The 27897-nt window shown below is 41.3% G+C and overlaps 2 protein-coding genes across 9 annotated transcripts in view; one reads left to right on the top strand and one right to left on the bottom strand.

Annotated features, from left to right (window-relative positions):
- Nucleotides 1-5304, top strand: part of LRP6 (LDL receptor related protein 6) — a 154795-nt gene extending 149491 nt beyond the window's left edge. For both annotated transcript variants that reach the window (XM_007967688.3, XM_007967686.3), the window contains one exon: nt 2-5304. In XM_007967688.3, the coding sequence (XP_007965879.1) occupies nt 2-296 (295 nt within the window). In that variant the 3' untranslated portion in view covers nt 297-5304. The remainder of the gene's footprint in view (nt 1) is intronic.
- BCL2L14 (BCL2 like 14) overlaps nt 1-27897 on the bottom strand; it is an 82921-nt gene that overhangs the window by 20233 nt on the left and 34791 nt on the right. For 3 of the 7 annotated variants that reach the window (XM_073020492.1, XM_007967694.3, XM_073020491.1), the window contains 2 exons: nt 24449-24715; nt 19910-20657 (listed from right to left, as the gene is read on the bottom strand). In XM_073020492.1, coding sequence (XP_072876593.1) covers nt 20619-20657; nt 24449-24715 — 306 coding nt within the window. In that variant the 3' untranslated portion in view covers nt 19910-20618. Of the gene's footprint in view, nt 1-6017; nt 6051-19909; nt 20658-23178; nt 24869-27897 lie in introns of those variants that run through there. The other 4 variants (XM_007967689.3, XM_073020490.1, XM_073020493.1 and 1 more) reach the window with 3 other exon arrangements.

The following is a 27897-nucleotide window of genomic DNA, read 5'->3' as shown; positions in this document are numbered from 1 at the left end:
GCTACAGGCCATATAGCTACCGGCACTTTGCACCCCCCACCACACCCTGCAGCACAGATGTTTGTGACAGTGACTATGCTCCTAGTCGGAGAATGACCTCAGTGGCAACAGCCAAGGGCTATACCAGTGACTTGAACTATGATTCAGAACCTGTGCCCCCACCTCCCACACCCCGAAGCCAATACTTGTCAGCAGAGGAGAACTATGAAAGCTGCCCACCTTCTCCATACACAGAGAGGAGCTATTCTCATCACCTCTACCCACCGCCACCCTCTCCCTGTACAGACTCCTCCTGAGGAGGGGCCCTCCTCCTCTGACTGCCTCCAACATAAAAATGTAAATATAAATTTGGTTGAGATCTGGAGGGGGGGAGGGAGCTATTAGAGAAGGATGAGGCAGACCATGTACAGTTAAAATTATAAAATGGGGTAGGGAATACTGGAGATATTTGTACAGAAGAAAAGGATATTTATATATTTTCTTAAAACAGCAGATTTGCTGCTTGTGCCATAAAAGTTTGTATAAAAAAATAAATTTGTACTAAAAGTTTTATTTTTGCAAACTAAATACACAAAGCATGCCTTAAACCCAGTGAAGCAACTGAGTACAAAGGAAACAGGAATTATAAAGGCATCACTGACCAGGAATATCTGGGCTTTATTGATACCAAAAACAAAAAAGAGGAAGAAGAAAAATTAAGTCCATCTCAGAGCAGCAAACCATAGATACTTGGATGTAGCCAGCTAGCCTTCAGTTAACTAACATTTGAGGGCCAACAAGTAAGAAATCATGAAAGGAAAAAAAAGGAATTAATACTAACCTTGGACGAAGGGCTTTGTTTTCTCTAGGAATCCAACAGTGTTAGTGAGGAAGATAGATACTTCTAAAAACCCATTCTGGGTGCTGCTGTTGTAGGAGAGATCAGCCCTCTGGTAAGATGCCATGAAGCTGTGTGTGTGTGCAAGTCTCTGTCCCTACCTTTAGAATCCATACCTCTGTCAAAATGAATTTTTTCTCTATGTTTACCTTGCTGCCTCCCCCAGCAACTTGGTAGGTCATTTGGCTAAGATACCATGATTTTTTAAAGCTGAGGCATTGACTAAATGGAATTTTCTAAATTAAAGTTGATTTTAATATTTCTTCTAGCTCCATTCCCCAGTAGGCTTAGCTCTTCAATTTGACAGCTGTTTTTGCATAATGATCAAAAGTTAGACATATTATTTCTCTTCTTCCAAGATTGTTTTAATGCTCATTAAAATGTTTTTTTACAACACATATAGACAATGTTTAAGAATTAAAAATTTAACCATTATGTTTTTGTTGTAAATTAATCATATATCCTTGCACTACTTTCAGCATATATCACAGTATGAAATCATTTATATATATATATATATTTTTTTTTTTTCCTGAGTAAAACATTTAAATATGTTCTGGTTAGAGACAATCTATTTAAAAAGAATTTTTTCTTATTAGGATTTGCCCTATATTAAACAGTTTGTGACGTTTTCATGTTCTTTAGGCCGGTTTTTCTCAGAATGATGTCTACATACATACCTCTTCTAATGTGTGACATGAATTTAATATCTTTCTGTTACCCACTGTGAATGTTAGGCTGTTTTCAAATTATCCACAAATTATTCTTGTAATCACCTCATATTTTTATGTGGATCCTCTCTTACCCATTATGGATTAAGATAATGTAACAAATTTAACAATGAGAATTAAATGAGAAGGCAAACTTTTAACTTTTCAGCTGTCAGAATTTGGGTGGAAGGGAATAATGGAAGCCTCTTTTGTGATCTGCGTGACCTGCTGTCATGTATGGTACTGGGGATGCTACATCTTCAGCTATCAGGGCTGACCTGTGGAATGATTCTAGCACTTGCTCTGCCACCTTGCCAGAAGTCAGTTTCCTGCTTTTTACACATGTCTAGCACTTCTCTGCTAAAATTGAATGGTTTTAAACTAATATATTTTTAGCTTAAGAGGTGTTGGTCAGTTAATTATTGAATTTTTTTTTTCTTTTTAAATTCTGTCTTGCCAAGGCTTCTCTGGGTTTCAGGGCCCAAGAGAAAACAGTGGAAGAAAGGATTCAGAATTTTGGCAAGGGTGAAGTAACTGTTCATGAAATACCTAAGTAAAGTTTTTGAAGATAAAATTGTGGTTTCAGAATAATGCTGACTGTTGGAGACTGTAAGAATCAGGTGCACTTGATTTTGCATAGAAGCAAATGGTAAATCTGTCCGAGTCCTGCTTCTCAGTCAGACAAGCATGAACTCTTGCTGTTGCCGGAACTAAATGCCTACAGTGTCAGACAAAATGGACATTGAACTTGGGTTCTGTGATTCACGGGGGCACTTGGTGCTTAAATGAAGATGGAAAGGTTAGCAATACCTGCGTGTCAGTTAGAATTTGACAGTTCTATATGTTTACATTTTTAAATGTGCATCTTAATCTGGTGGACTTCCCGTGTGGGGACTTGCACTCTAATAAACTAAGAAGAATATTGCCTTGTTGGATCTCAGTCCACACGCCTGCACTGCGATGGCAATGGCCTCTTCTTCAAAATACTAATTTGTGTGCCAATTTGTTTAAAATTATTTTAAGGCAGTTCAGCGTAATCTCAGTGTTCTCTTTCTCGGGTAGATGAGATGGATTCTTAATATTTCTGGGAGTACTTTTTAATGAGAGAATTGTCAAATTTGGAAAGATTTATTCACGCTTAGGTTACATGGACAGTTAAGCTTAAGTAAACTGTGTATTGATTATTAAACACGCACTGTAATTGGAAAAGTCGAGAGGAAATACATGAGACCACAACTTAGGGGGGAAAAAGAAAAGGGATTTTTAAATTTGACATATTAAATTCATTGTGCAGGGGGGGAAATGAATAATGTCTCATTAGATTCGTTATATGCAAAAGTATTTATTTTGAACATGTGTCCTAAAATATGTGCACTAACTCATGTGATTAAAATTATCCAAGAAATAAACTTGAGCATAACATACTCTGTGTGCGCCACAGTAAGCTATTCTGCATTGAAGTGGTCTTTTTAAACTAAGGCCTGGACTCGGTTCCAACGAGTCGTGATCTTCTGAATAGTGATTTAAGGAGTTCTGTTTGCTTAAGTCAGATAATGGCACATTCACAGGAAAAAACAGAGTTGGTGGATAGAATTTTCTCACTATTAGTTTTTCTTCCATGAAATTTTATTATGCCTTTGGCACTTTCTGCCACTCTTACAGCATATCACAAGATGTCTGTTTAGCAGAAGATTATGTACTTTAATTTTAATATAAAAATACCTTGTGATATATTACCAAGAGATCTCTGATTCTTCAGTAAGTTTGAGAACAGCTATTCTACAGAGATGATAGGTATTTAGAAATGAAGACTTTGAAGTACATTTTAATCTAATATAGGCCAGTAATTGGGGGAAGGGGCTTTGGGCAGTACAATTTTAAGATGATTTTGAGGGTTGTATTTCTTTATCATTTAAAAATACCCTGAAGTCAGTAATTTATATGAAGGAAACTCATTCATTATTGAAGGTATAAAACTAGCCACCATCTGTATTAGGTAGCAGTTTTGGAGGATCATCTTTTTCTCTTGCTATAAAGCCCTATTAATGAAGAATACTTCCTGCAGAGTTAATAGCTGTGGCTTACCTAGTGTGTTAATGAAATGTGTTTATTTATGTGACTTGATATCAGTAGTCATAATAGAGACTGAAGAGGTATGCTTTAAGCAAGCCTACTTCTATGCAGTGAACAGGCTGCCGCTGCCTAGATTAGATTCTTAGAAATGTCATATTTTGAATTGTTTTATTTCTTGTAGGGGAAACTTTGTCCCACTTCATTGATTTGCATGCCATAGGAATTACATATTGGTTATCATTATGTATCTAACAAGATTCAGAAACAAAAATCTTGGACTTTTCACATCCGAAATATGTCAGCTCTTAATAAATGAGTGGTGCTTCAGTCTACATACGGCATCCATAGTTTATCTAGAGTAAGGATGTCAGTGTGTTGACCAATTGTCAGTTGGTGGACAAATATTTGGGCACCTACAGATGAGACCATACACTAAGTGTGGACTGAGTCCTAAAGAAGCTTATAGTCAAGTGTTGTTTAAAACAGTATCAGAATTCTTAAACTCAAGGAATTTAATTTTATTTGGTATTTCTTAAGCCTAAAATGAGCCAAGAGAAAGCTGATTTTATAAAGTACTTGTCGTGCATGTGTGGCTTCTAACTTTTGGGAAGGCACCATTTTATAATAGTCTCAAAATTTAGCTTTTGAAATTCTCAACATTTTACAGTAGAAGACTTTGGACCTCAAGTATAAAATTATACATTTATAATTTAAAAAAAATTAAATTATAAGTATTGTAAATGCATACTCTCAAGCTATTGTCTGACTTGATCTACGTCTCATAAAGCCTGTACCTGAGTGGAGTGGAAGGTGGAGTCTTACGTTAATCAGTTACTGACTCTACCTTCACCCTCCTTCAATTGAGGTAAACTTTGCTGTTTTTCTTTTTCATAAAGCATTTGAGTTTATTGCTGAAAAAAATCTTCATGACTTTACAGATAGAATTACGAATTAAATGATTTCTTGTACTTAGAAGCAGAGTACAGACCTAACAAACGGTTAGATTTCCCACCATCACTTAGAGTTTGCCCAGAAGCAACACCAAAGAATTATAGACAACATGCTTTTGCTTAACTGTCCATTTTGGTTGTTTTGTTTTTTAATCAAATATAAGCAGGATGGGCGATAGAGATATTTATATAGAGATATATATTCTATATATCTAATGCCTAAATAGGGTATTAAAGGGAAAAATTTTAAAGTCTGATTAAATCCAATATTACATGAAATTAAATATATGGGTTAGTAAGGAAAAATGTTAAAAAGTAGAAAGAATACCAAGAAGATGAAACTGGACTAGCCTTATTTGCAAGTGAAGGATCTGGTGCTGCTTTCAGATGTTTTTCCTTTATTTTTTTCCCTTAAGCTTTAATCTTTGTCATTGTCTGAAAGTCAACTGGTGTTTCTTGTTCATCGACTTTGGTACGATGGTGCTTTGCAAGGATGTATTTATATTATAATGGCCAACATTTGGTCAGCCCTTGTCCACTTCTTCACTTCCCTCCTTTTGTAAAATAAGTGCTTTAATTATAAACTGTATAAAAATACCTTGTATAAAACCCCCTTTTTGATTATTACGATAAATAAGCTGAATTGTAACAAATGAAATGTTGATTTTTATAATAAAACAGTGGAAAAGTAAAAGTGTCTGTCCTTTCTTTTCAGCAAGAAATTTAGACAGTAGCTGGTTGTGCTTTGCTGTGATGTAAATAAGCTGTTTCAGACACAACAAAACCCAGCTTTATTGTTTGCATTTTAAATACTACTCTGCCAGCACACCCATAGTCCCAGCTAGTTGGAAGACTGAAGGAGGAGGATCACTTAAGCCGGGGAGGTTGAGGCTGCAGTAAGACTTGTGATTGCGCTACTTGCACTGCAGCCTTGGGCTACAGAGTGAAACCCTGTCTCTAAATCAATCAGCCAATCAGTCTGTGCAAGAGATTTGCGAAGGGCTGTTGCTTCGTTCAGTGCTGGCAGCATTTGTGTTTGGGAACAAGAATAAGAAATAGCCTGTGCTTCAGAACTGGTCTTGTTTTCAGTAAACTGGAAGGAGTTCTAGTATGGCCTCTGAGCACTTCCCTCTCTTCCAAGATCTTAAATTAGCTTATAAAATGCACATTGCTTTCCTGGTGAAGAGCCCAGTGCGATGCGATGATTCTTTTTCTATGCAGGTAGGACATAGTGAAAACCAGTGAAATATCAGGTCTCTGCTTGATACGAAGCTTACCAGTTTGATAGGAAGGGAGAAAAGCTGCTTTTGTATTTTGCAGTATTTGAGCCCAAATACCAATGAAAGGGAAACCAGGTTTTAATATAATGCTTTTCCTTAGCCAGTGCTCTCAAATAAGTGAACTTACTTTGGTCTTTGCTGACTCCTCCCATTCTTTCCCCTGGAAGGAAAACAAAAACTCCCAAGTTGTGCCATTCCTAGTTAAATGAAAGAAAGAAAAGGCAGAAGATGGGTTTGCCTGATTGAAAGGCAGTCTCAGGAATGGGGAAAACAATGCAAACTGTTTTGGGTCCTCCTTTCCCCAGATAGGTTTTCAGCTAAGTAAATCATTAAGTAGTTTTCATTTTAATTCTTTGCCTTGTATATGATTGCAGTGCTGCTATAAATTTAATTCAAGTGATGAATTACTGCCCTCAGATCTCTGGCTCCATCCATTTATATCATTATGTAATCTGCACAATCCACCCTTCCTCCCACAGAAAATCTGCTTAAGATTTGCATTTGCAAATTCATATTTAGTCAACGTACAAAACCATCTTCTCCAATGCAGAAGTTAAAATGAAGGATAATTTGATTAACATTCTAGCCTGCATTTACTGTGTACCAGGCACTGTGCTGCCTTTCCCTGCCTCCCACCCTCCGACTTAAAATAACCAAATGATTGCCAGCTGTGGTAGCTTGAGCCTGTAAGCTACTTGGGAAGCTGAGGCGGGAAGATCTTTTGAGGTCAGGAGTTTGAGACTAGCCTGGTCAACAGAGAAACTCCTACCTCTAGAATAAAAATAATAATAAACTGATTAATGACCAGGCTTGACAGGAAATGCCCAATTTGAGTATGAAAAGCTCCACTGCAAAATTTTGATTAGAAATGGGTTATCGCCGGGCGCAGTGGCTCACGCCTGTAATCCCAGCACTTTGGGAGGCCGAGGCGAGCGGATTGCCTGAGGTCAGGAGTTCGAGACAAGCCTAAACTGACAGGGAGAAACCTCGTCTTTACTAGAAATGCAAAAACTAGCCAGGCGTTGTGACAGGTGCCTGTAATCCCAGCTACTCCGGGAGCTGAGGCAAGAGAATCGCTTGAACCCAGGAGGCAGAGGTTGCAGTGAGCCGAGACGGGACTTTGGCACTCCAACCAGCCTGGGCAACAAGAGCGAGACTGTCAGAGAAAACGGGTTGTCTCTGGGTAGAGGGAAAAGGACATGGATTGAGGTCTAGATTTCAATCTTTATTCCATAGTAATTAATTGTCAAGGCATGTCTGGACTCATTTATCTCTCAGTATTTATTGGCATTAGTCTAATGTAGAGTTTTCAGAACCTTGACTCTTTAATGAGCCAGTTGACTTTTTTTAGACTGAGTCTCGCTCTGTCGCCAGGCTGGAGTGTAGTGGTGTGATCTCAGCTCACTGCAACCTCTGACTCTGGTTGAAGCAATTCTCCCGCCTCAGCCTCCCGAGTAGCTGGGATTACAGGCATGCGCCACCACACCCAGCTTTTTTTTTTTTTTTTTTTTTTGTACTTTTAGTAGAGACGAGGTTTCACCATTTTGGCCAGGATGGTCTCGATCTCCTGACCTCGTGATCTGCCCACCTTGGCCTCCCAACGTGCTGGGATTACAGGCGTGAACCACCGCGCCTGGCTACCAGTTGACTCTTTTAATAAGTCAATTCCAATACCTGTTCTAGAGAGGTACTTACACATAATGCATTTGAGGCAATGAATTGTATTACAAGGTAGAGTCCGTTGGAGCCCAAACACGTATGTGGTATTCTACTCCATGGAGATTCCTATTAGATGCTTCATTTCCCCTAGGCACTTGCTTTCCTTTCTAAAGAAAATAACTGTCAAAAAGGAGACAGCCCAATGCCCATCTTACATCACGAGCTGCATGGCAGACAGAAGTGATTATCCTGAGGTCTTTTGACTTCTGGTCGTCCTACCAAAAGCTCCCCCACTACCATTACTCAATTGAACAGCCTTGAAGATTCTCGTCTTTTGTCCAGTAATTGAAGTTCCTTCTTGGGGATTCCATGGGAAAGAAAGGGATAGGGTCTCAATATGCAGTGCTATGATTCTTAACTGCAGATACATATGTAACAGGAAAAATTTTAATACCTCAGTTTCTCTGGGTTATTCATATTTTCTCTTCTTATGTCCGCTTTAGTTACTTGTGTCTTTCAAGGAATTTGTCCATTTCATCTAAGTTGTTGATTTACTGACATAAAATACGTTCTCTCTCCTTTTAATGTCTGTTTTTGTTTCTAACATCGGTAATTTGTGTCTTCTCTACTGGGACTCAGAACATAGTACCTAAAATATGACACCTTGGAATACTATTTTGAGCTGAAGGAATTTGATAAAAATCACAGAAGCAGGATTCCCTCATCATTCTCACCTGAAGCAGATTATAAACCTGGGATAAGTTTTCTGATCTTCCCCTTAAGCAGGTCCCTGGTGTGACAGGTGCCCTCTCTGTGCCTGGAGCAAAGGAACATTTTTATCTCTAAAGACAAAGGGTCAGCCGGGCGCAGTGGCTCACGCCTGTAATCCCACCACTTTGGGAGGCTGAGGCGGGTGGATCACCTGAGGTCAGGAGTTTGAGACCAGCCTGGCCAACATGGTGAAACCGTCTGTACTAAAAATACAAAAATTAGCCAGCTGTGGTGATGGGTGCCTGTAATCCTAGCTACTCGGGAGGCTGAGGCACGAGAATGGCATGAACCCAGGAGGGGGAGGTTGCAGTGAGCCAAGATCGCGCCACTGCACTCCAGCCTGGGCGACAGAGCAAGACTCTGTCTCGAAAACAAAAACAAACAAACAAAAAGGATCACAAAGAAGAATCTAAACTTAGGTCTTGCTAAGTTTCCCCCAGTTATGATGAGATCACACCCTTTATGTCCTACCATATTTCTCTACAACTGTCTACTCTTCATCAAACTTAATACAAAACACACACTTACCTGTTTCTTCGGGTCTTCATTTCAATATGAAGACTCCTGTACCACATAAAACATACTAAATTTGATAGTTTTCTGTCTCTTTGTGTGTGTGTGTGTGTGTGGAGACAGACTCTTGCTCTGTCATGCAGGCTGGAGTGTGGTGACACGACCTTGGCTCACTGCAACCTTCACCTTCCAGGCTCAGGTGATCCTCCCACCTCAGCCTCCCAAGTAGCTGAGACTACAGGCACACACCACCACATCCAGCTAATTTTTTTGTAGTTTTTGTAGAGATGAGGTTTTACCACGTTGTCCAGGCTGGTCTTGAACTCCTAGGCTCAAGCAATCTGCCCACCTCAGCCTCCCAAAGTGCTGGGATTACAGGTATAAGTTACCACGCCTGGCCAAAAAAATCTACTTACTTATAGCTCCATCCCCACCCCATTTGGTTGGTTGTCACAAAGTTATATCTTTATCCATGTGCCCCCAAACATAAACTAATAATTATTTCAAACACATTAGAATTTTAAATTATATAGAAAACAATGTGGAGGCTGGGCATGGTGGCTTATGCCTGTGATTCCAGCACTTTAGGAGGCTGAGGTGGGCGGATAACCCGAGGTCAGGAGTTTGAGACCAGCCTGGCCAACATGGTGAAACTCCATCTGTACAAAAAATACAAAAATTAGCTGGACATGGTGGCGCATGCCTGTAATCCCAGCTACTCAGGAGGCTGAGGCAGGAGAATGGCTTGAACCCAGGAGGTGGAGGTTACAGTGAGCCGAGATCACACCACTGCACTCCACCCTGGGCAACAACAACAACAACAACAACAACAACAAAAGTAACAAAGTTAAAACAATACTAGTGTTTAAATTAGTTTGTAAAAATGTATTATTAGTCTCTTGGTTGGGCATGGTGGCTCACACCTGTAATTCCAGCACTTTGGGAGGCCGAGGTGGGAGGATCCTTTGAAGTCAGGAGTTCGAGACCAGCCTGGCCAACATGGTGAGCTTCTGTCTCTACTAATAGCAAAAATAGCCGCGTGTGGTGGTGCATGCCTGTAATCCCAGCTACTCGGGAAGGTGAGGCAGGAGAATAGCTTGAGGCTGGGAGGTAGAGTTTGCAGTGTGTTGAGATCATGCCACTACACTCTAGTCTGGGTGACAGAGTGTGACTCTGTCTTAAAAAAAAAAAAAATGCCAGGCGCAGGGGCTCACATCTGAAATCCCAGCATTTTGGGAGGCTGAGGCAGGCAGATCATGAGGTTAGGAGATTGAGACCGTCCTGGGTAACATGGTGAAAACCCATCTCTACTAAAAATACAAAAAATTAGCCAGGTGTGGTGGCGTGTGCCTGTAGTCCCAGCTACTCGGGAGGCTGAGGCAGGAGAATCATCTGAACCTGGGAGGCAGAGGTTGCAGTGAGCAGAGATTGCGCCATTGCACTCCAGCCTGGATGACAGAGTAAGACTCTGTCTCAAAAAAAAAAAAAAAAAAGTGTAGAAAACAAAAAGTAGAGTTACAAACCCTTGTCCAAATAATACTAGCTTTGGGTGGGGCATGGTGGCTCATGCCTGTAATCCCAGCACTTTGAGAGGCCAAGGCAGGCAGATCACCTGTTTGTGACCAGGCTGGCCAACATGGTGAAACCCTGTCTCTACTAAAAACATAAAAATTAGCTGGGCATGGTGGCACACACCTGTAATCCCAGCTACTTGGGAGGCTGGGGCATGAGAATTGCTTGACTCCTCCAGGAGATGGAGGTTGCAGTGGACTGACATTGTGCCACTGTACTCCAGTCTGGACAACAGCGCAAGAATCTATCTCAATAATAATACTAGCTTTGGTAGTGGCCTATGTATTTACCTTCATAGAGATCTTTATTTCTTCAAATGGCTTTAGTTACTGGCAAGAGTCCTTTAATTTCACCCTGCAGAGGTGACCTAGTCTAACAAACTCAATCAGCTTTTGTTTATCTGGGAATTAATTTCCCCCTCATTTTGAAAGATAATTGATATGGTTTGGCTGTGTCCCCACCCAAATCTCATCTTGAATTGTAGTTCCCATAATCCCCATGTGTCATGAGAGGCACCTGGTGGGAGGTATTTGACTCACGGGAGCAGTTTTCCCCATGCTGTTCCTGTGATAGTGAGTAAGTTCTCACAAGATCTAATGGTTTTATAAGGGGCTTTCCACTTTGCTTGGTTCCCATTTTTCTCCTGCTGCCATGTGAAGAAGGACATGTTTGTTTCCCCTTATGCATTGATTATAAGTTTCCTGAGGCCTCCCCAGCCACACTGAACTGTGAGTCAATTAAACCTCTTTCCTTTATAAATTACCCAGTCATGGGTATGTCCTTATAGCAGAGTGAGAACGAGCTAATACAATAGTTTTGCTGAATATAGGATTCTTGGTTGACACTGTTTTTTTTTTTTTTCCTTTTAGCATTTTGAATATATTGGCTCATTGCCTTCTGGCATCCAAAGTTTCTGATGAAAAATCTGCTGATGATCTAAGGGTCCTTTGTATGTGATGAGTCAATTCCCTCATCCTACTTTCAGGATTATCTGTCACTGTCTTTCAGGCATTTGATTATAATGTGCCTCAGGGTGGGTCTCTTTCAGTTCATTGTGCTTGGAATTCATTGAGCTTCTTGGATATTTACATTCATATCTTTCCTCAAGTTTATAACGTTTGCAGCCATTATTTCTTCATGTATCCTCTGTGCCTCTTTCTCTCTCTCTCTCTCCTTTCCTCTGGAACTCCCATAATGCTTGTGTTGGGCAGCTTGATGATGTCTCACAGCTCCCTTAGGCTCTGTTCACTGTTCTTCAGACTTTTTCTTTCTGTTCCTCAGACTTGATAATTTCCATTGTCTTATTGATAGAGGCAGGAGACAGAGAAATCCTAGGCAGATGGGCAGTTCCCCAGTGAAACCCCACATTCAAGCCAAAGAGAGTTTAAAGCCTGAAGGCCAAGCTACAAGTCAAATTCACACACTGGATTGAGAAGTGTCTTCCTGTTTGGTGTGCTTTCCTTTGATTGATCCCCACCCTTCACCTATTTTACATATACCTACCGTTCCCTAATTGTTTTTACACTGTGCCCACCTTTCACTGGTGCCTTGGTTTTAACCCTTCTTGCATACTCACAAACCAGGAGGCACGCACTACCTTATCCTGTTCCTATAAAAATACCAGACTCAGCCACACTGAGAGAGACAACCTGACTTCAGGAGAGACAATCCAACCTTCCCACCCTCTCTCCACTGACAGCTGTTTCTTCACTCAATAAAATTATCTGTCTTTACCACCCTTTAATTGTCAGCGTGACCTCATTCTTCTTGGAAGCAGAACAAGAGCTTGGGACTCACTGAATGTGGGTGGCCAGAAAGGCTGTAACACTGGCCCTCTGCCCTCGATGGTGGAGGGCAGCTTCCCCACATGACAGAAGCAGTGGGGGGGCCAAGCTTGTCCCGAAGCCACGCCAGTTCTGGAGCCCTGGGCCAAGGAGGGGCAAGAATCTGACTGAGCTGTTAACATGCTGCTGTCCATCAGGCTGTGGACAGCAGAACTAAAAGAGCTAATTAGCACACTAACACCCCTTCTGGGGATTTAGGGTCATGGGGCACCCCTGCTTGGGCACTGTTGCATTCCCCTTAGGGCAACACACCTGGGCTGGCCGTGGGGTCTGCATAGAGCTTGCTCCTGTGTTGGCGCTTGGAGCGACAAGTCAAACCCTGCACTCGCTTGCCCATGTGCTCCCTCCTACCAGGGGCTGAGCACAGCTGGCCGAGTAGATGGGTGCCCCTGCTGCAAGCCCAGCAAAGGGGTCAAGAAAAATCCTGTGTCATTATCTTCAAGTTTCCTGATTCTTTCTTCTGCTTGCTCAAATCTGTCTTTAAATTTATTTAGTGAATTTTTTATTTCAGTAATTGTACTTTCAGCTTTCAAAATTTCTTTTTGTTTTCTTTTTAGGTTGCTTGTCTCTTTATTGATATTTCTATTTTGTTCATATGCTATTTACATTACTTTTTAACTTTCTCCACATGTTCCTTTGTTCTTTTTTGAGAATCTTTAAGACAGTTGTTTGAAAGCCTTTCTCTAGTACATTTGCCACCAGATCTTTTTCAGAGACAGTTTCTGTTGATTTTTTTCCTTTGGGTCATACTTTCCTGTTTCTTTGTATGCTTTGATTTTTTGTTGTTGTTGAAAACATAGACATTTGAATCTAATAATATGGTAACTGTGGAAATCAGATTAATCCCCTTCCCCAGGGCTTGCTATTTTGTGGTTTGGGTTTGCGTGGTTTTGATTTTTAATTGTTGTACACTGTCTCTGTACCAAGGATCACCCTGAGGTATAAATTTAAGTCTTCTGAGGTCTTTTCTGAGTCTGTGCCTCTCTTTGGACATGCAAGGTCAGTTTCATATTTTCCCCCCAAATACAGTTGCTCTTGAATATCCTAGTCTCATTGTCTGGCTCCCCAAAGGGGAAAAGGAGAACAATGAAAAGGAGAAAAAGAGGGCAGAGGCCCTTTAAATTTCCAGGAAGTCACTTCAGCTGGGGGAGGAGAGGCTTGTAGTCATGGGGAGAGGTGTAATGGGTTAGACTGAAAAACAATGACTGCCACCTCTTTACCTGCACCTCTTTGATCAGAGCAGGAGTCAGCAATCAGTGCACAGATCCCTGGCATTTGGAGAACAGGGTTCTTTTTTTCCACTCTGCTTACCACAAGCTGTGTGCAAACTTCTCCAGGAACAGGTGCACCATTGCTTGCCATGGGACTGGAGTTGAGGGACAGGTAGCTGGTATTGTGCTAAGAGCTGAAATTGATTAAATTAACTGTAGTTTACCTGTTGAAGCTTTTGCCTGGAAGTTGCAAACTTTTAATAGACTTCAGAGTTCCACAATAGTTATTTCAGATTGATTCTGTCTGAGTTATTGTTGTCTAGGTGGGAGTTTCCTACTCCACTATCTTCCCAGAATTCTTTCCTAGCATTTGTGTATTTATTTATTTATTTATTGAGAGATGGAGTCTCGCTCTGTCACCTGGGCGGGAGTCTTGCTCTGTTGCCCGGGCTGGAGTACAGTGGCACAATCTTGGCTCACTGCAACTTCTGCCTCCCAGATTCAAGCCATTCTCTTGCCTCAGCCTCCTAAGCAGCTAGGATTACAGGCATGCACCACCATGCCCAGTTAATTTTTGTATTTTTAGTAGTGACGGGTTTTCACCATGTTGGCCAGGCTGGTCTCAAACACCTGACCTCAAGTGATCTACCCACTTCGGCATCCCAAAGTTGAGGAATTACAGGTGAAAGTCACTGCGCCTGGCTTCATTTGTGTTTTTATTGCCATAAGTTTTACTTCTGCATGTTGTAAATGCCATAATATACTATTACTATTTTGCTTTAAACAATTGTCTTTTAAACATAAAGAAAAATACTTTTATTTATCTGCATATTTATTATGTTTGATGTTCCTTATTCCTTTGTAGAGATCTGAGTTTCCATCTGCTATAATTTTCCTTCAGGCTGAGTTTCCTTTGGTATATCTTCTACTCTTAGTCTGCTCATGACACATTCTACTTTTCAAAATTTTGAAAACATTCTGAAAATATCTTTGTATTTTCTCCTTTTTTCTGATTAGTCAAACTAGAGGTTTTATCAATATGCTCAACAAACCAGCTTTTGGGTTTGTAAATTTTTTTTCACTATTTCTTGTTTTCTACTTCTTGAATTCCCTTTCTCATGCCTACTCTGGATTTGCCTTTTCTAGTTTAAGGTACAAGCTGAAGTCGTCGGTTAGTGACTATTCTTTTCTAACATAGCTGTTTAGTGTTTTAAAGTTTCCTTTGCTAAAGTGAAGTACTAAGTACTACCTTAGTGCCTCTCAGAAATTCTAGTATGCTGTGCTTTCATTTTTAAGTTAAAAATACTTCTAATTTCCCTTTTGATTTGTGCTTTGACCCATGGGTAATGTAGACAGGTTTATTTAGTTTCCAAACATTTGAGGGATTTTCTAGATATCTTTGTTATTGATTTCTAATTTATTACAGTGTGGTCAACAAACATTCTTTAAATTACTTGAATCCTTTTAAATTTATTGAGATTTATGGTCCAGAAGATAGTTCAATGTTTTAAATGTCCATGTGCACCTGAAAAGAATGCTTTTTTTCTGCTGTTGTTGGTTTTGATGCTCTAACTTTTCAAATCTGTACTATCCTTACTGATTTTCTGTCTACTTGTTTTATCAATCATTGAGATATGTTGAAATCTCCAGCTATAATTGTGAAACGTTTTTGTATATTGCTCCTTGCAATTCTATTAGTTTTTGCTTTATGTATTTTGAGGCTGTTATTAGATGCATAACATTAGGATTGTTATGTCCTTTGACGAATTGACTCGTTTATTATTATTAAATGACATTCTTTTTCCCTGGTGTATTAGTCCATTTTGCCTTGCTATAAAGGAATACTTGGGACTGGGTGATTTATAAAGAAAAGAGGTTTATTTTGACTCACAGTTCTGCAGATTGTACAAGAAGCATAGTGCTGGCATCTGCTTCTAGTGAGGGTCTCAGGAAGCTTACAATCATGGCAGAAGGGGAAGGGGGAGTAGGCGTGTCACATGAAAGAGGGAACAACAGTGACGTGGAAAATTCCAGACTCTTTAACAACCAGATCTTGTGTGAACCTATTACTTTAGGGATCCCTCCCATTCATGAGGGATCTGCCCCTATGACCAAAACAACTCCCACTAGGCCCATCTCCAAAACTGGGAATCGTATTTCAACATGTGATTTGGAGGGGACAAACATCCAAACTATATCACCTGGTAATGTCATTTGCTTTGAATCTACTTGGATTGATATTAACGTAGCCACTCCATTTTCCTTTGACTGGTGTTATGGTACATCTTCCTCTTTTGACTTTTTTTTTTTTGGCAGGGTCTGTCTCTGTCACCCAGTCACCCAGGCTGGAGTGCAGTGACATGAACATGGTTCACTGCAGCCTTGACCTACTGGGCTCCAGTGAGCCTCCCTCCTCAGCCTCCCAAGAAGCTGGGACTACAGGCATGCGCCACCACACAATTTTTGTGTGTTTTTTGTAGAGAAGAGGGTTTGTCAGGTTGCCCAGGCTGGTCTTGAACTCCTGGACATAAGCAGTCCACCCACCTTGGCCTCCCAAAGCGTCCATCCTTGCCTGTTCATGTCTTTGTATTTAAAGTTTTTTTTTTTTTTTGGAGGATGTGTATGTGTATAAAGTTGGTCTGACTTTCTAATCCAATTTGATAATCTCTGCCATTTAATTGGAATATCTATATCATTTGCATTTATTGTGATTATTGATATGGTTGAGTTTAATAGACCACTTGCTGTTTTCTTTCTGTCTCATCTGTCCTTTTCTGCCTTGTTGTAGATTATTTTTCATGATTCCATTTTACTTCCGTTGTTGGCTTATTAGCTATAAATTTTGTATTGGTTTGTGTGTGTGTGTTTTAGGGGTTGATTTGGGGTTTATAGTATACATTTTTAACTTACCACAGTCTATTTTTTTGTTTGTTTTTTGAGACAGAGTCTTGCTCTGTCACCCAGGCTGGAGTGCAGTGGCGCAATGTTGGCTCACTGAAAACTTCACCTCCCAGGTTCGAGCGATCTTCTCACCTCAGCCTCCTGAGTAGCTAGGATTGCAGGTATGCACCACCATGCCTGGCTAATTTTTGTATTTTTACTAGAGATGGGGTTTCACCAGGTTGGCCAGGCTGGTCTTGAACTCCTGACCTCAGGTGATCCTCCTGCCTTGGCCTCTGGAAGTGCTGGATTACAGGGATGAGCCACTGCACCTGGCCCAGTCTACTTTCAAGGGAAATTATGTACTTGACATATAGTGTGGAACTGTACAGTTACACTTCCATTTCTGTCTCCCACCCTCTGTACTTTTATTCTTATGTATTTTAATATACATTAAATTTTTTTCTTTTAACACAGTATTATTTTTTCTTTTAAATAGTACATTATCTTTTAATTAAAAATTATTTATATTTACCCACGTTTTATCATTTCTAGTGCTTTTTTTTTTGGATACAAATTTCTATTTGGAATAATTTGGCTTCTACCTAAGAAATTTCTTTAATATTTATTATAGTTCAGGTCTGCTGATAAGGAATTCTTTTAGGATTTATGCATCTAAAAAGTCTTTATTTTCCCTACATTTTAAAATTATCTTTTGGCTGGGTATAGAATTCTGCATTTACAGTTTGTGTGTGTGTGTGTGTGTGTGTGTGTGTGTGTGTGTGTGCTGATACTTTAGAGAGGTTACTGTTTCTTTTGTGTTATTCCCCAGGAAGTTTGCTGTCATTTTAAGTTTTCTTTCTCTGCATATAATATGCCTTTTTCTCTGCTTGCTTGGAAGACATTTTTTTCTTTGTCACTTATGGTGTGCCTTGGCATAGTTTTCTCCCTGTCCCTGTTTTTGGTGCTTGGCATTTGTAGAATTTCTTGGTTCTGTGGGTTTATAGTTTTCATCAAATTTGGAAAATCTTCACTTCAATTATACCTATATTAGGCCATTAGAAGTCATTCCACAATTCACTATTGCTGTTTTCTCCCTCAATCTTATTTTTCTGTTTTTTTATTTTGGATCTATTGCTGTCTTCAAGTTTACCTATCCATTCTTCTGTGATGTCTAATCTGCTATTAATCCAATCCAGCATGTTTTTCATCTCAGTTGTTACAGATTTCATCTCTAGAACTTTGGTCTGAGTCATACTTACAAGTTCTATGTGTCCTTTGCATGTTATCTTTCTTCTGGCTTATTCAACATGTAGAATACAGTTATACTAGTTCTAATGTCTAACAATTCTATCACCTGTAACATTCTAGATTTCCTGATTTTTCTTCCCATGATGGATTGCATTTTGCTGCTTTTTTGCATGCCTTATAATTTTTTATTGGAAGCTAGACATTGTGACTATTATCTTGTTGGATGTTGGATATTTTGATTATTCTATAGATATCCCTGTGTTTGTTCTAGAACACAGCTCAGTTACTTGGTAGCAGTTTAATCCTTTAAGTTTTTGCTCTTAATCTTTAGCTTGTGCAGAACCAGAGAGTTCTTAGTCTAGGGCTAATTTTTGCCACTTCTGAGACAAAATTGTTTTGTGTATTCTACCCATTGCCCAAACAGGCAGTATTCCTGGCCTTGTGTAGGCTTTGGAGAGCGCTCTTTTTAACATTTTCAGGTGGTTCTTCCCCATGCCTTGGGTAATTTCTTCATGCGCATGTTTTGATCAGTATTCATCTGAACACCTAAGAGGAAATGTCTGCAGGTCTCTGGAGCTTGGTGTGCCACTCTCCTTCATCCTTTATCAGACTTGCAAACTTCAGCTGCTCTGACCTTCCTGAATTCCTAGCTCTATCCCCTCTACTCAGGGAGCTGGTGAACTTTGCGTGGGTTCCCCTCTCTCCAGCATGGCCTAGAAATTCTTTACATGCAGTACTCTAGGGCAGACATAGGGCTCACTTACAGTTTCATCTCTCAGGGACCAGTCCCCCATTACCTGATGTCCAATGCCTTGAAAATCATTCTGATATATTTTGTCTTTTTTTTTTTTTAGTTGTTTCAAGCAGGAGATTAAATCTGGTTAGTTACTTCATCTTGACCACAAGCTGTAGATGATATTGGAAACACGTGGCGAGCTTGTTGTAAGTACATATATCTTAGGGCATATTCCAGTCATACTGATTTACAAGCTATATCAGTCAGACGAGGGTATGGTTCTGCAACTGTGTGCCAAAACCATGCCAGGCATTAGATATATAAAGTTAAATTCGGCATAGCACCTGTTTGCAAAAGACTTTACAATTCTCTGAGAAAGACTGGGTAAACCAAATCTTACGGTGCAATGTATTAACCATAATGTCTACATGCAGGGTGATGTGGAGCATCTTATGGGAAAAGGCATCCAAATACAGTCACGTGATGGCCAAGGGAGGTTAGCAAATGAGTCCTGGAGGAAATGAAGGAAATTTGGAAAGATGAGCTAGAGTTAGTTGTTTTAGTGGAATTAGGGGGAAAGGAAGCCAGCAGGCAAGAGCACTCCAAGTAGAGAGGATATTGTTATGAAGGCTCAGAGGTACCAGGTTGCATAATACCTTTGGGGAACTGCAAAGAGTTTGGAATGGTGGGATCAGAGTGGAGGAAGAGGTGGTCTTCAGTGTCTCCATGTCTAAAAGGAGACTCCTGGCCAGGCGTGGTGGCTCACGCCTGTAATCCCAGCACTTTGGGAGACCGAGGCAGGCAGATCACAAGGTCAGGAGATTGAGACCATCCTGGCTAACACGGTGAAACCCCGTCCCTACTAAAAATACAAAAAAAAAAAAAATTAGCCAGGCATGCTGGCAGTGCCTGTAGTTTCAGCTACTTGGGAGGCTGAGGCAGGATAATCACTTGAACCCAGGAGGTGGAGGTTGCAGTGAGCTGAGATCACGCCACTGAACTCCAACCTGGGCGACAGAGCAAGACTCCTCTCAAAACAAAAGAAAACAAACAAAAAAATGGAGACTCCTCTATCGCTAACACTGATGACTTTCATGTGGGAGAAGAAAACAGAAGAGAATAACCCATTTTATTGAGATGGGTAGGCTAGTGAAGCATTTGATAATAGATAGATCCAGTTTTCCCTTGAACCTGAGAGTATGTCTGACTTATTGACATATTTATTCTTCAAAGGTTTATTAAGCACCAATTTTACATCTGGCCATATGCTGGGTACTAGATATCCAGAAATTTATAAGACCTTATATTTTGATAGTATTTTTAAATTGTTTTGTGTCTTAAACACTTACTATTGAGCATATTTCTAAAAAACCTTAGACTGAACAGCCTCAATGTCAGGAAAATAATCAGGGACTGCGTTGACAGAAGAGGAAATTGGCAGCTTAGCTGAGAGCAGCACATATTAGAGACCATAAGTAAAGACATAACATTAAGTACCAAGAAGTGTTCTAAGCACTGTATGTAAATTAACTCATTTGATGCTCAATCAGAAGACTTACTACTTACTAATCAGAAGACACTCTTTTGACAGTAGTCTTTCTATGTATTTATTTTACCTGCTACCAATCATTGCACTACCACAAAGAATGATGAAGTCCCAGGGACCTTGGGAAGAAGAGGTGTGGTCCCTGAGAAAAGGGTTGAGGGGGTGTTGAAGTAAAAATGTTGTACCAAATGGAAGTTTTTCAAAAAGGCACAGACAACAGTTATCTCTCCAAACAAATGGATGTAGCAGTAAACCTAAGAGTTTCTTTAGGCTATGTTTACTAACGTGAAGAGCAACATCTTCCTAGGTGTTAGGCCACCCCAAGTGTAGTTTAAAAATAAATAGTACTAGAAACGGAAGTGTAAACACATGCACAGTTTATCATTTCACCCCTGTGAGGTCAGCAGACATCTGTAACACACTTTCCCTACAGCAGCTAACAAAGGCAGGATGATGGTATCTGTTCTGAGTGTTTGGAACAACATCGCCACTTATCTTTATAGATTTCCTCAGGCACTCAATGGAGGGCCTGAAAAACATCAATGTCAAGGACTACGCTGCTACGTTCTATGAGCTGGAGACGAACAAGGCCTCTCCTGATGCCTCTCCAGTCACGGGAATAATGGTTTTGAAAACATCAATGCTCCCTCTGCCTTGTACATTGTGATCTCCTGCAGTCCATCTGAGGCCAGTGCGCACAGGGCCACAGTAGGCGATGAGTATTCCTGACGACAAACCTGCTATTTCAGTCTACTTCTTCATGTGATATCCCAAGTATTTTTTCCTAGAGGGGGAAAAATAGATTCTTAAAATTCCAAGTTAGATTTACTGTCGAAGTGAAAACATATGGCTGCTAACTCTGCTCTATCCCAGGCACGACCCAAGGCTCAGGAGACCATGTTAGTTTGGGGGAGGGTTTGGAGAGGTGACTGGCATTCTTGGTATGCCTGCAAGGAAAACATCAGCTAAGGTCTTACGTTACACACCCAGAGTTAACAGGCTGGATCTTTTCTTGAAGAAGGGAGGGCTTCGAGGGTGTATTTAAAATTCAAAAAAAGTAGGTACTGAAAGGAAAGATCAATGACTATGGAGGTTACAACCCTCTCCTTTCGAAGTGCTACAGAATGGGTGAGGTTGCAGGACTGCGGGGTAACTATGTGAATGGTGCTCCACAGACGGAACAAAGAACCGAAGAGTAAATCAGAATCTTGCGGTAGCTTGTTTGGCAGCCTTGTAGATAGAGTTGCTGTTCATTCATTTGATCGATTAATTCACTGTTCTACAAGTTCTGGCTGAACATCCATGGTGTTATGTAGAGGAATGGGAGCTATGGGAGATTAAAGGAGCCATCATAAAATACACAATCTCACCCTTACAGATTTGCAGTTTAGTTGGGAAGATGACATGTACTTGTATGAAATGTGGAATACTGAGATAGTTAGGAACCCTGAGCTTCCGGAAAGCTTGTGCATGGGACTAGATTTCTCTCCTCCCACACTGCTACAAGGACAGCACAGACAGCCATTGAGACACTTGGTGCCAATGGAAGTCCCAGGAGGCTTATTTCCCAGTGTCTTCTTTTTTTCCCATTAAGGGACTCTGAGCACATGCCCCAGTCCACATGTCCTTCACACTTCCATAGCTCATATCAGTTCATAAATATTCTTTATCAACATCCTTTATTTTTTTTCTACCCTTTGGAAAAATTAGTCATCCCCTCTCACATTCTTTTTCTCCCCTCTCCTAATTTCCACTGACGTGGTCCAAATTAAACTTAACTATGGCCAACAGTTAAGATTAAGGTTTATGATAACTTGGATAAGAAATACATTTTGAATTGAAACTACAGATGTTAAAGAACTAGTGCCATCAAGTTCTGAAGCCTTTGGAAATCCGCTTTAGTATTCCTACGGAATAATTCATCTTTTTTTTTTTTTCTAATTGGAACTGTTTTTTTTTCTCCAGTACCAGCAGCCAAATTAAAAAAAAAAAATTATTCATCTCTCTTTCCTCTTTTTGATTACTAGAATTAGAACTGCTAGTTTTATAAAAGATGTATTGAAATATAATTGTGCTATAAAATTCACTAATTCAGTGAATTAGTATATTCACTTTTAGTATATTCACAGTTATGCAAACATCACCTCTGATTTTAGGACATTATCATCACTCCAAAAATAAACTTCACATCCATTTGCAATTATTCCCATTCTCTCACCCTCAGCTCCTGGCAACAAGTCTGCTTTCTGTATCTATACATTTGCCTATTTTGGACACTTCCTATACATGGAATCATACAGTATATGGCTTTTTGCCTGACTTTTTTTCACTTAGCACAATGTTTTTAAGGTTCATCCATGTATCAATACTTGCTTTATTTTTATAGTGGAATAATATTCCATTGGGTGGCTATACTACATTTTCCTTATCCATTCATCATTCATCAGTTGATGGACATTTGGGTTGTTCCCACTCTTTGGCTAATAGAAGCTATGAACATTCATGTGCACACTTTTGTATGAAAATATGTTTTCAACTTTCTTGGGTATATATCCAGGAGTGGAATTGGTAACTTTATATTTAACATTTCTGGGAACTCCCAAGTGGTTTTCCAAAGGGACTGCACCATTTTACAATCCAACTAGCAACATAAACGGTTCCAGTTTCTCCACATCCTCACCAACATCAATACTTTTCCTTTTCATTTTAGCCACCATAGTGGTTAGAGCTCAATGTTGCTTTGATTTGCATTTTCCTACTGTTGAAATGAAGATGTCAAACAAGCCTCTTTTCATGTGCTTTTAGCCATTTATATATATTCTTTGGAGAAATGTCTATTCAAATCCATTGCTCATTTGAAAATTGGGTTGACATTTTATTATTCAATCATAATAGTTCATTATGTATTCTAGATATGTCTTTTATTAGAGATATTATTTGCAAGTATTTTTCCCCATTCCGTAGGGTTTTTTTTGTTTTTTTCACATTCTTGGTAGTGGTATTCTTGGAAGCACAAAACAAAATCCAATGTATCTATTCTTTCTTTAGTTGCTTTTTAGTTGCTTGTGCTTTTGGTGTAGAACCACTGCTTTTTATAGCATATTTATGGTATTTTAGCTACATTAGTGGATTAAATAGATTTTTGAGAGCTGGCCTGTGAACCCAATTGATAATTATAATTTCTCTGAGAAAATATATTAAGAGGACTAACAATGATTTTTAAAATGAATGCTTGAAACATAGTCAATTGGGAATTCGATCATCTTTTGTATATTATTCGGGTGCAAACATGAAGTGTTGGAGATTAGAGGCTGTGCAGCCTTTGAGCCGGAAGGGTCAGGAGAGACTCTGGGGCAGATGAGGGCTCGAGGGGGTTGTTGGGGTGGAGGAATCCTGGAAAGACGAATAGGTAGAACTAAAACAATGTTGAGGAACCTGTCCTCCTTTTAGAATAAACTAAGGCAGCTTAAGTTTAGGATACTTAAGAATGGCCTTGGTTGTTCAGATCAGCCACTTAGGGTTATCATACTTGGTGCAAAAGTGGAAAATAGAAAGGAACTCAATGTACAGAAACTGAAGGCCATGGCAGGCACTGAAGGCCATGGCAGGCACTGAAGACCATGGAGGGCACTGAAGGCCATGGCAGGCACTGAAGGGCATGGCAGGCACTGAAGGCCATGGCGGCTGCTGAAGACCCTTGGGCAAGACCAGCTGCACTTGCCTTCTGGGAGCAAGGAGACCAAGACTGTGTGGAGGTCCCAGGGTCACTCCAGCCATGCCTAGAGCCAACTCAATCCTCTTGCTGGCCCCTGGACCATTCTAGTGGAAAGCGAACTAAGGATAACGTGGGGTGAAGGTCTGTCCGCCTAGGAATGCCTAGGCCTGTTGAGAGTTAAAGTTCTGGGGTAGCACATTTTGACACGGTGGACCTTATGTAGCCGTTTGAACATGGCAGTTTTAAGGAGACCTGAGGAACTGGGGATGAGGGATGGGAGAGGGTTTGAGGCCTAGGGGAAAGAGGTCTGTTTTGACTGATATCAGGTAATTGAAAATGAAAGTTTAACTGTTGGTTTTTTATTTGGTATCAAAATGTCACCCTCAAAATGGTTGGGTCAAAGCAGCAATGACAAAATGTCATGAACCCTGAGTCTTTGCATGAGGCTTAGTCCCTGCGACCTGTAAGTATCTGCAAGTGTGGAGAACTGTCTGCCTCCCCTTGTCTCCCTGCCAGACTTCCGTTGCCTGCAAAATTTGTGAAAACAGAAATTACATCTATCTAAACATTTCTTATCTCAGCATCTCCTCATTTCCTGTTCCATCTGACCAGTCCCTCCATCCACACATACCCTACATACCCTTGGAGAGCTCAGTAAATATTTATTGATGATGAAGATAATCACTAAAAATATGTTCCCATCAATGGGATCTGTCTCTTGCCACTCAAGTGTCCTAAACTCATGAGAACTGCTTCATAGATGTGTTCCCTTCATTTAAAAAAAAAAAAAAAAACAAGTCCATCCCATCCCATCTCTTCTGAGTTCTGAGAAAATTTGTTCTTACATACGATACGCTTACCCATCCACCGTGCTGCTGGATCCATGGTGAGAAGTTCTCTTTCAGGTACTTGGTGCCAAAGCCCAGCACCCTGTTCATCGGATGGTTGTCAATAGCTGTGAGCTTGGCCGTGACGTCTATTGCAAGGGCAGCCTTAAAGCCCTGAGCTTTGACCTCTGATTCTCCCCTGGTGTCCACACCCATTAGGACCTGGTCTGTGATGGTCTTGAAAACAGAGTAGGACAGCCCATCCTGGAAGTGGCCCATCAAAGCCTTATCTTTCTTCAGCTGTGTACAAGAGAATAAGCACTCAGTACAGTGGCTTGGCTCCAGGAGGCAGACGGAAGTTCTTTCTTTAGCTCAAATGCAGGCCATCAAACCACCCCCTGGAAAACCCTGGATGCTGGTGTCAACCAAGGGAATGGGGATGAAGGCAGCGTGCTGCAGAACCAGAATGGGCATGTACTGCTCAGTGAATTCATTTCATCGGCACAAATATGTGTATGAAATGGAACAGTCAGTTCATCTGACATTCAACAGATATTTCCTGAGCACTTATAATGGGCAGCTAGTATGGATGACTGAGATGCAGGTCCTCCCTCAAAGGGCTCACAGTCTAGTGGGAATTACAAAACAATGCGATGTGCTTTGCTGGAGGTAGTGTAATGGACAGGATCTGAAGCTTAGGAATCACTGTCTGGCAAAAACCCCTGGGTTCACCTCTTACTTAGCTATGCAATCTTGGGGAAATTAACCTCTCAGATTCAGTTTGTCATCTCTCAACTAGGATGGTGATACTATCGATACTATAGGGTAACTGTTTTCTTTCTTTTTTTTTTTTTTTGAGATGGGGTTTCACTCCCATTGCCCAGGCTGGAGTGCAGTGGTGTGGTCTCGGCTCACTGCAACCTCTGCCTCCTGGGCTCAAGCAATTCTCCTGCCTCAGCCTCCAGTAGTAGATGGGACTACAGTGTATGCCACCACACCTGGCTAAGTTTTTTCTATTTTTTTTTTGTAAAGATGGGGTTTCGCCATGTTGCCCACTCCTGGGCTTAAGCGTTCCACCCACCTCAGCCTCCCAAAGTGTTGGGATTACACGCATGAGTCCCTGCACCCAGCCTTCATTTTCTTTTCTTTTCTTTCTTTCTTTTTTTTTTTTTTTTTTCTGAGATGGAGTCTCACTCTGTCGCCCAGGCTGGAGTGTGGAGGCGCGATCTTGGCTCACTGCAACCTCCGCCTCCCAGGTTCAAGCAATTCTTCTGTCTCAGCCTCCAAGTTGCTGGGACTACAGGCACACACCACCACACCCAGCTAATTTTTGTATTTTTAGTAGAGACAGGGTTTCACCATGTTGGTAAGGCTGGTCTTGAACTCCTAACCTTAGGTGATCCACGTGCCTCGGCCTCCCAAAGTGCTGGGATTACAGGCGTGGGCCACTGATGCCATCCCCAGCCTTCATTTTCTTAAGAAACCTTTATTATTATTGTTTTTTAGGGACAAGGTCTTACTATATTGCCCAGGCTGGTCTCAAACTCCTGGAAGATCAAGCGATCTTCCCACCTTGGCCTCCCCAGGAGCTGGGATTACAAGTGTGAGCCACTGTGCTTGGCCCTATACTATAGGGTAGTTGAACACTTTATAGTGCTGGACATAAAAGAGGTGCTCTGGAAATGCGAGTCATTTTTCAGGATGCTATGGGAGCATGGAGGTCAGGGAAGACTCCCTTACGTGCATATGTTCACTTAAGAAAACTCCAGTTCATTGATTTTTGTTCCCATTATTCTACCCTATTGATTTTACCTCCCGGCCCTCCCTTGAACCTGGTATCTCTCTGCTTTACCTCCTTTGGGCTACCATGCCTTTAAAACAAAATCAATACTGCCTCTTCTGCTTTTGAAAAATCAGGGCTCATATCAAAAAGCTATATATCATCTTCATTTAAAGCATTCTTGCAATGTCTGTTAATATGCCAGTTGTCATGTGAAAATGGAAATTTCTTAGTGAGCAGGGACAAAATATTTATTTGAAATTCCTCTAGTTCTGTCCTAGAGGAATGATAAGCCAAGTGGGTTTTCAACACATATTGTTTCTAAAAGGGATATCTGGGGGATGAGTCAGATGCGGTTGGAAGATTTTGGCAGACGTGTCTTTTCCCTGAACCAAGCCCACTCCCACCATCCAGGCCCCGTCTGGGTTGTGACTCTGCAGCAGGCATGGCCGGCCTCCTCCATAACAGAGGATGGACTCCTCTTCATCAGTTTCCCAGTGGAGGAGGCCAGGCTCAAAACCCTAGCAGGCAGCCAAGTCGGGACTGTGCCAGAACAGTAAAAGAATCAAACGCCACAAAGACAGGGCTTCCATCGGCACCTCCTCACCCCTCCCCTGCCTGTCCCTCTCGGGTGCACCTGGCTCTTTGGCCTTTCCTGGAAGCGTAGGATGGGCCTTTGGGCTGTGTGTGCCCTCGGGACCAGTGGCTCTGCAGATCCCCTGCAGCCACACACACGGCACTGTGCAGTGGGAGCTTGGCACCCACAGCACAAGGTCACACCTACCGTGTGTCCCTAGCAGAGCTCCCTAGTGGGGAAGTGTGTAAAGGAAATAACAACCAAGGCTTTGCCATAAACAATGTAAAATATCCGAACTCCTCAACAGAGAGCAGCAGGCAAAGGGAGGCTTTTGAAAGTGGTAATTTGTGGGGGTAAAATGAAACCATCACTCTTCATAACCTGAGAGATGGCCTTCGTCCCACCTCCAGCACCCCCACTCCACCTTTCCCACCTTCCTGACCACTGACCGCAAGTCACTGCTTAGGGAAGCTGGGAAGTAGGCTGCCGTGAGAGCCACAGAAACTCCAGGTTGTGAAGAGCCCTTGAGGATGTCTAAAGGATCCCTCGGAGTTCTGTGCTGAACTGCTAACTGGTATTAGCACCTACTTGCAATTCTTCCTGTGACAGGAAGATCATTCCGTCACAAGACACCCGTTGACTCTGATGGGCAGCCTGGAGTGCCCATTCTCCAGGAATGGAGGTTCGTTCTTACCATAAGTAGAAATCAATCACCCTATACTAGGCATAATTTCTGTATCCATGATACTAGCTCTGGAGAAATGCAGGGGTGCCCTTAAATCATGCATCCTGTTCTATCTCTTGCTTCCTCTGCACCCCTCTCTACCTTCTACTTGTGGCCCCAAAGCTCACACACCCCGTTCTCTTTTCTTTAACCTAATATCCCTGGTTTTCTTGCTGTTTCTCATTCTGTCCCATCTCCCAGGTGCTTTGCCCTCTGGGTCACCAGTCTCTAGGCACACTTCTGACAAAGCTATAGAGACAGGAGCTGTTTCGTCTTCCTGCAGAACCTCCCATCCCCACCCCCAGGGTCTGACTCCCTCCCCACAGATTCTGGCAAAACAAGGATCTATGTCTGCAAGCCAGATGATTGACAGATCCTAGAGACTACCCAGTCGTCTGTGG

Source organism: Chlorocebus sabaeus, chromosome 11 (genome assembly GCF_047675955.1).
Source record: "Chlorocebus sabaeus isolate Y175 chromosome 11, mChlSab1.0.hap1, whole genome shotgun sequence".
Taxonomy (NCBI): Eukaryota; Metazoa; Chordata; class Mammalia; order Primates; family Cercopithecidae; genus Chlorocebus; species Chlorocebus sabaeus.
The sequence above is the reverse complement of the archived record's forward strand: the minus strand, read 5'-3'. Positions and strand labels throughout refer to the sequence as shown.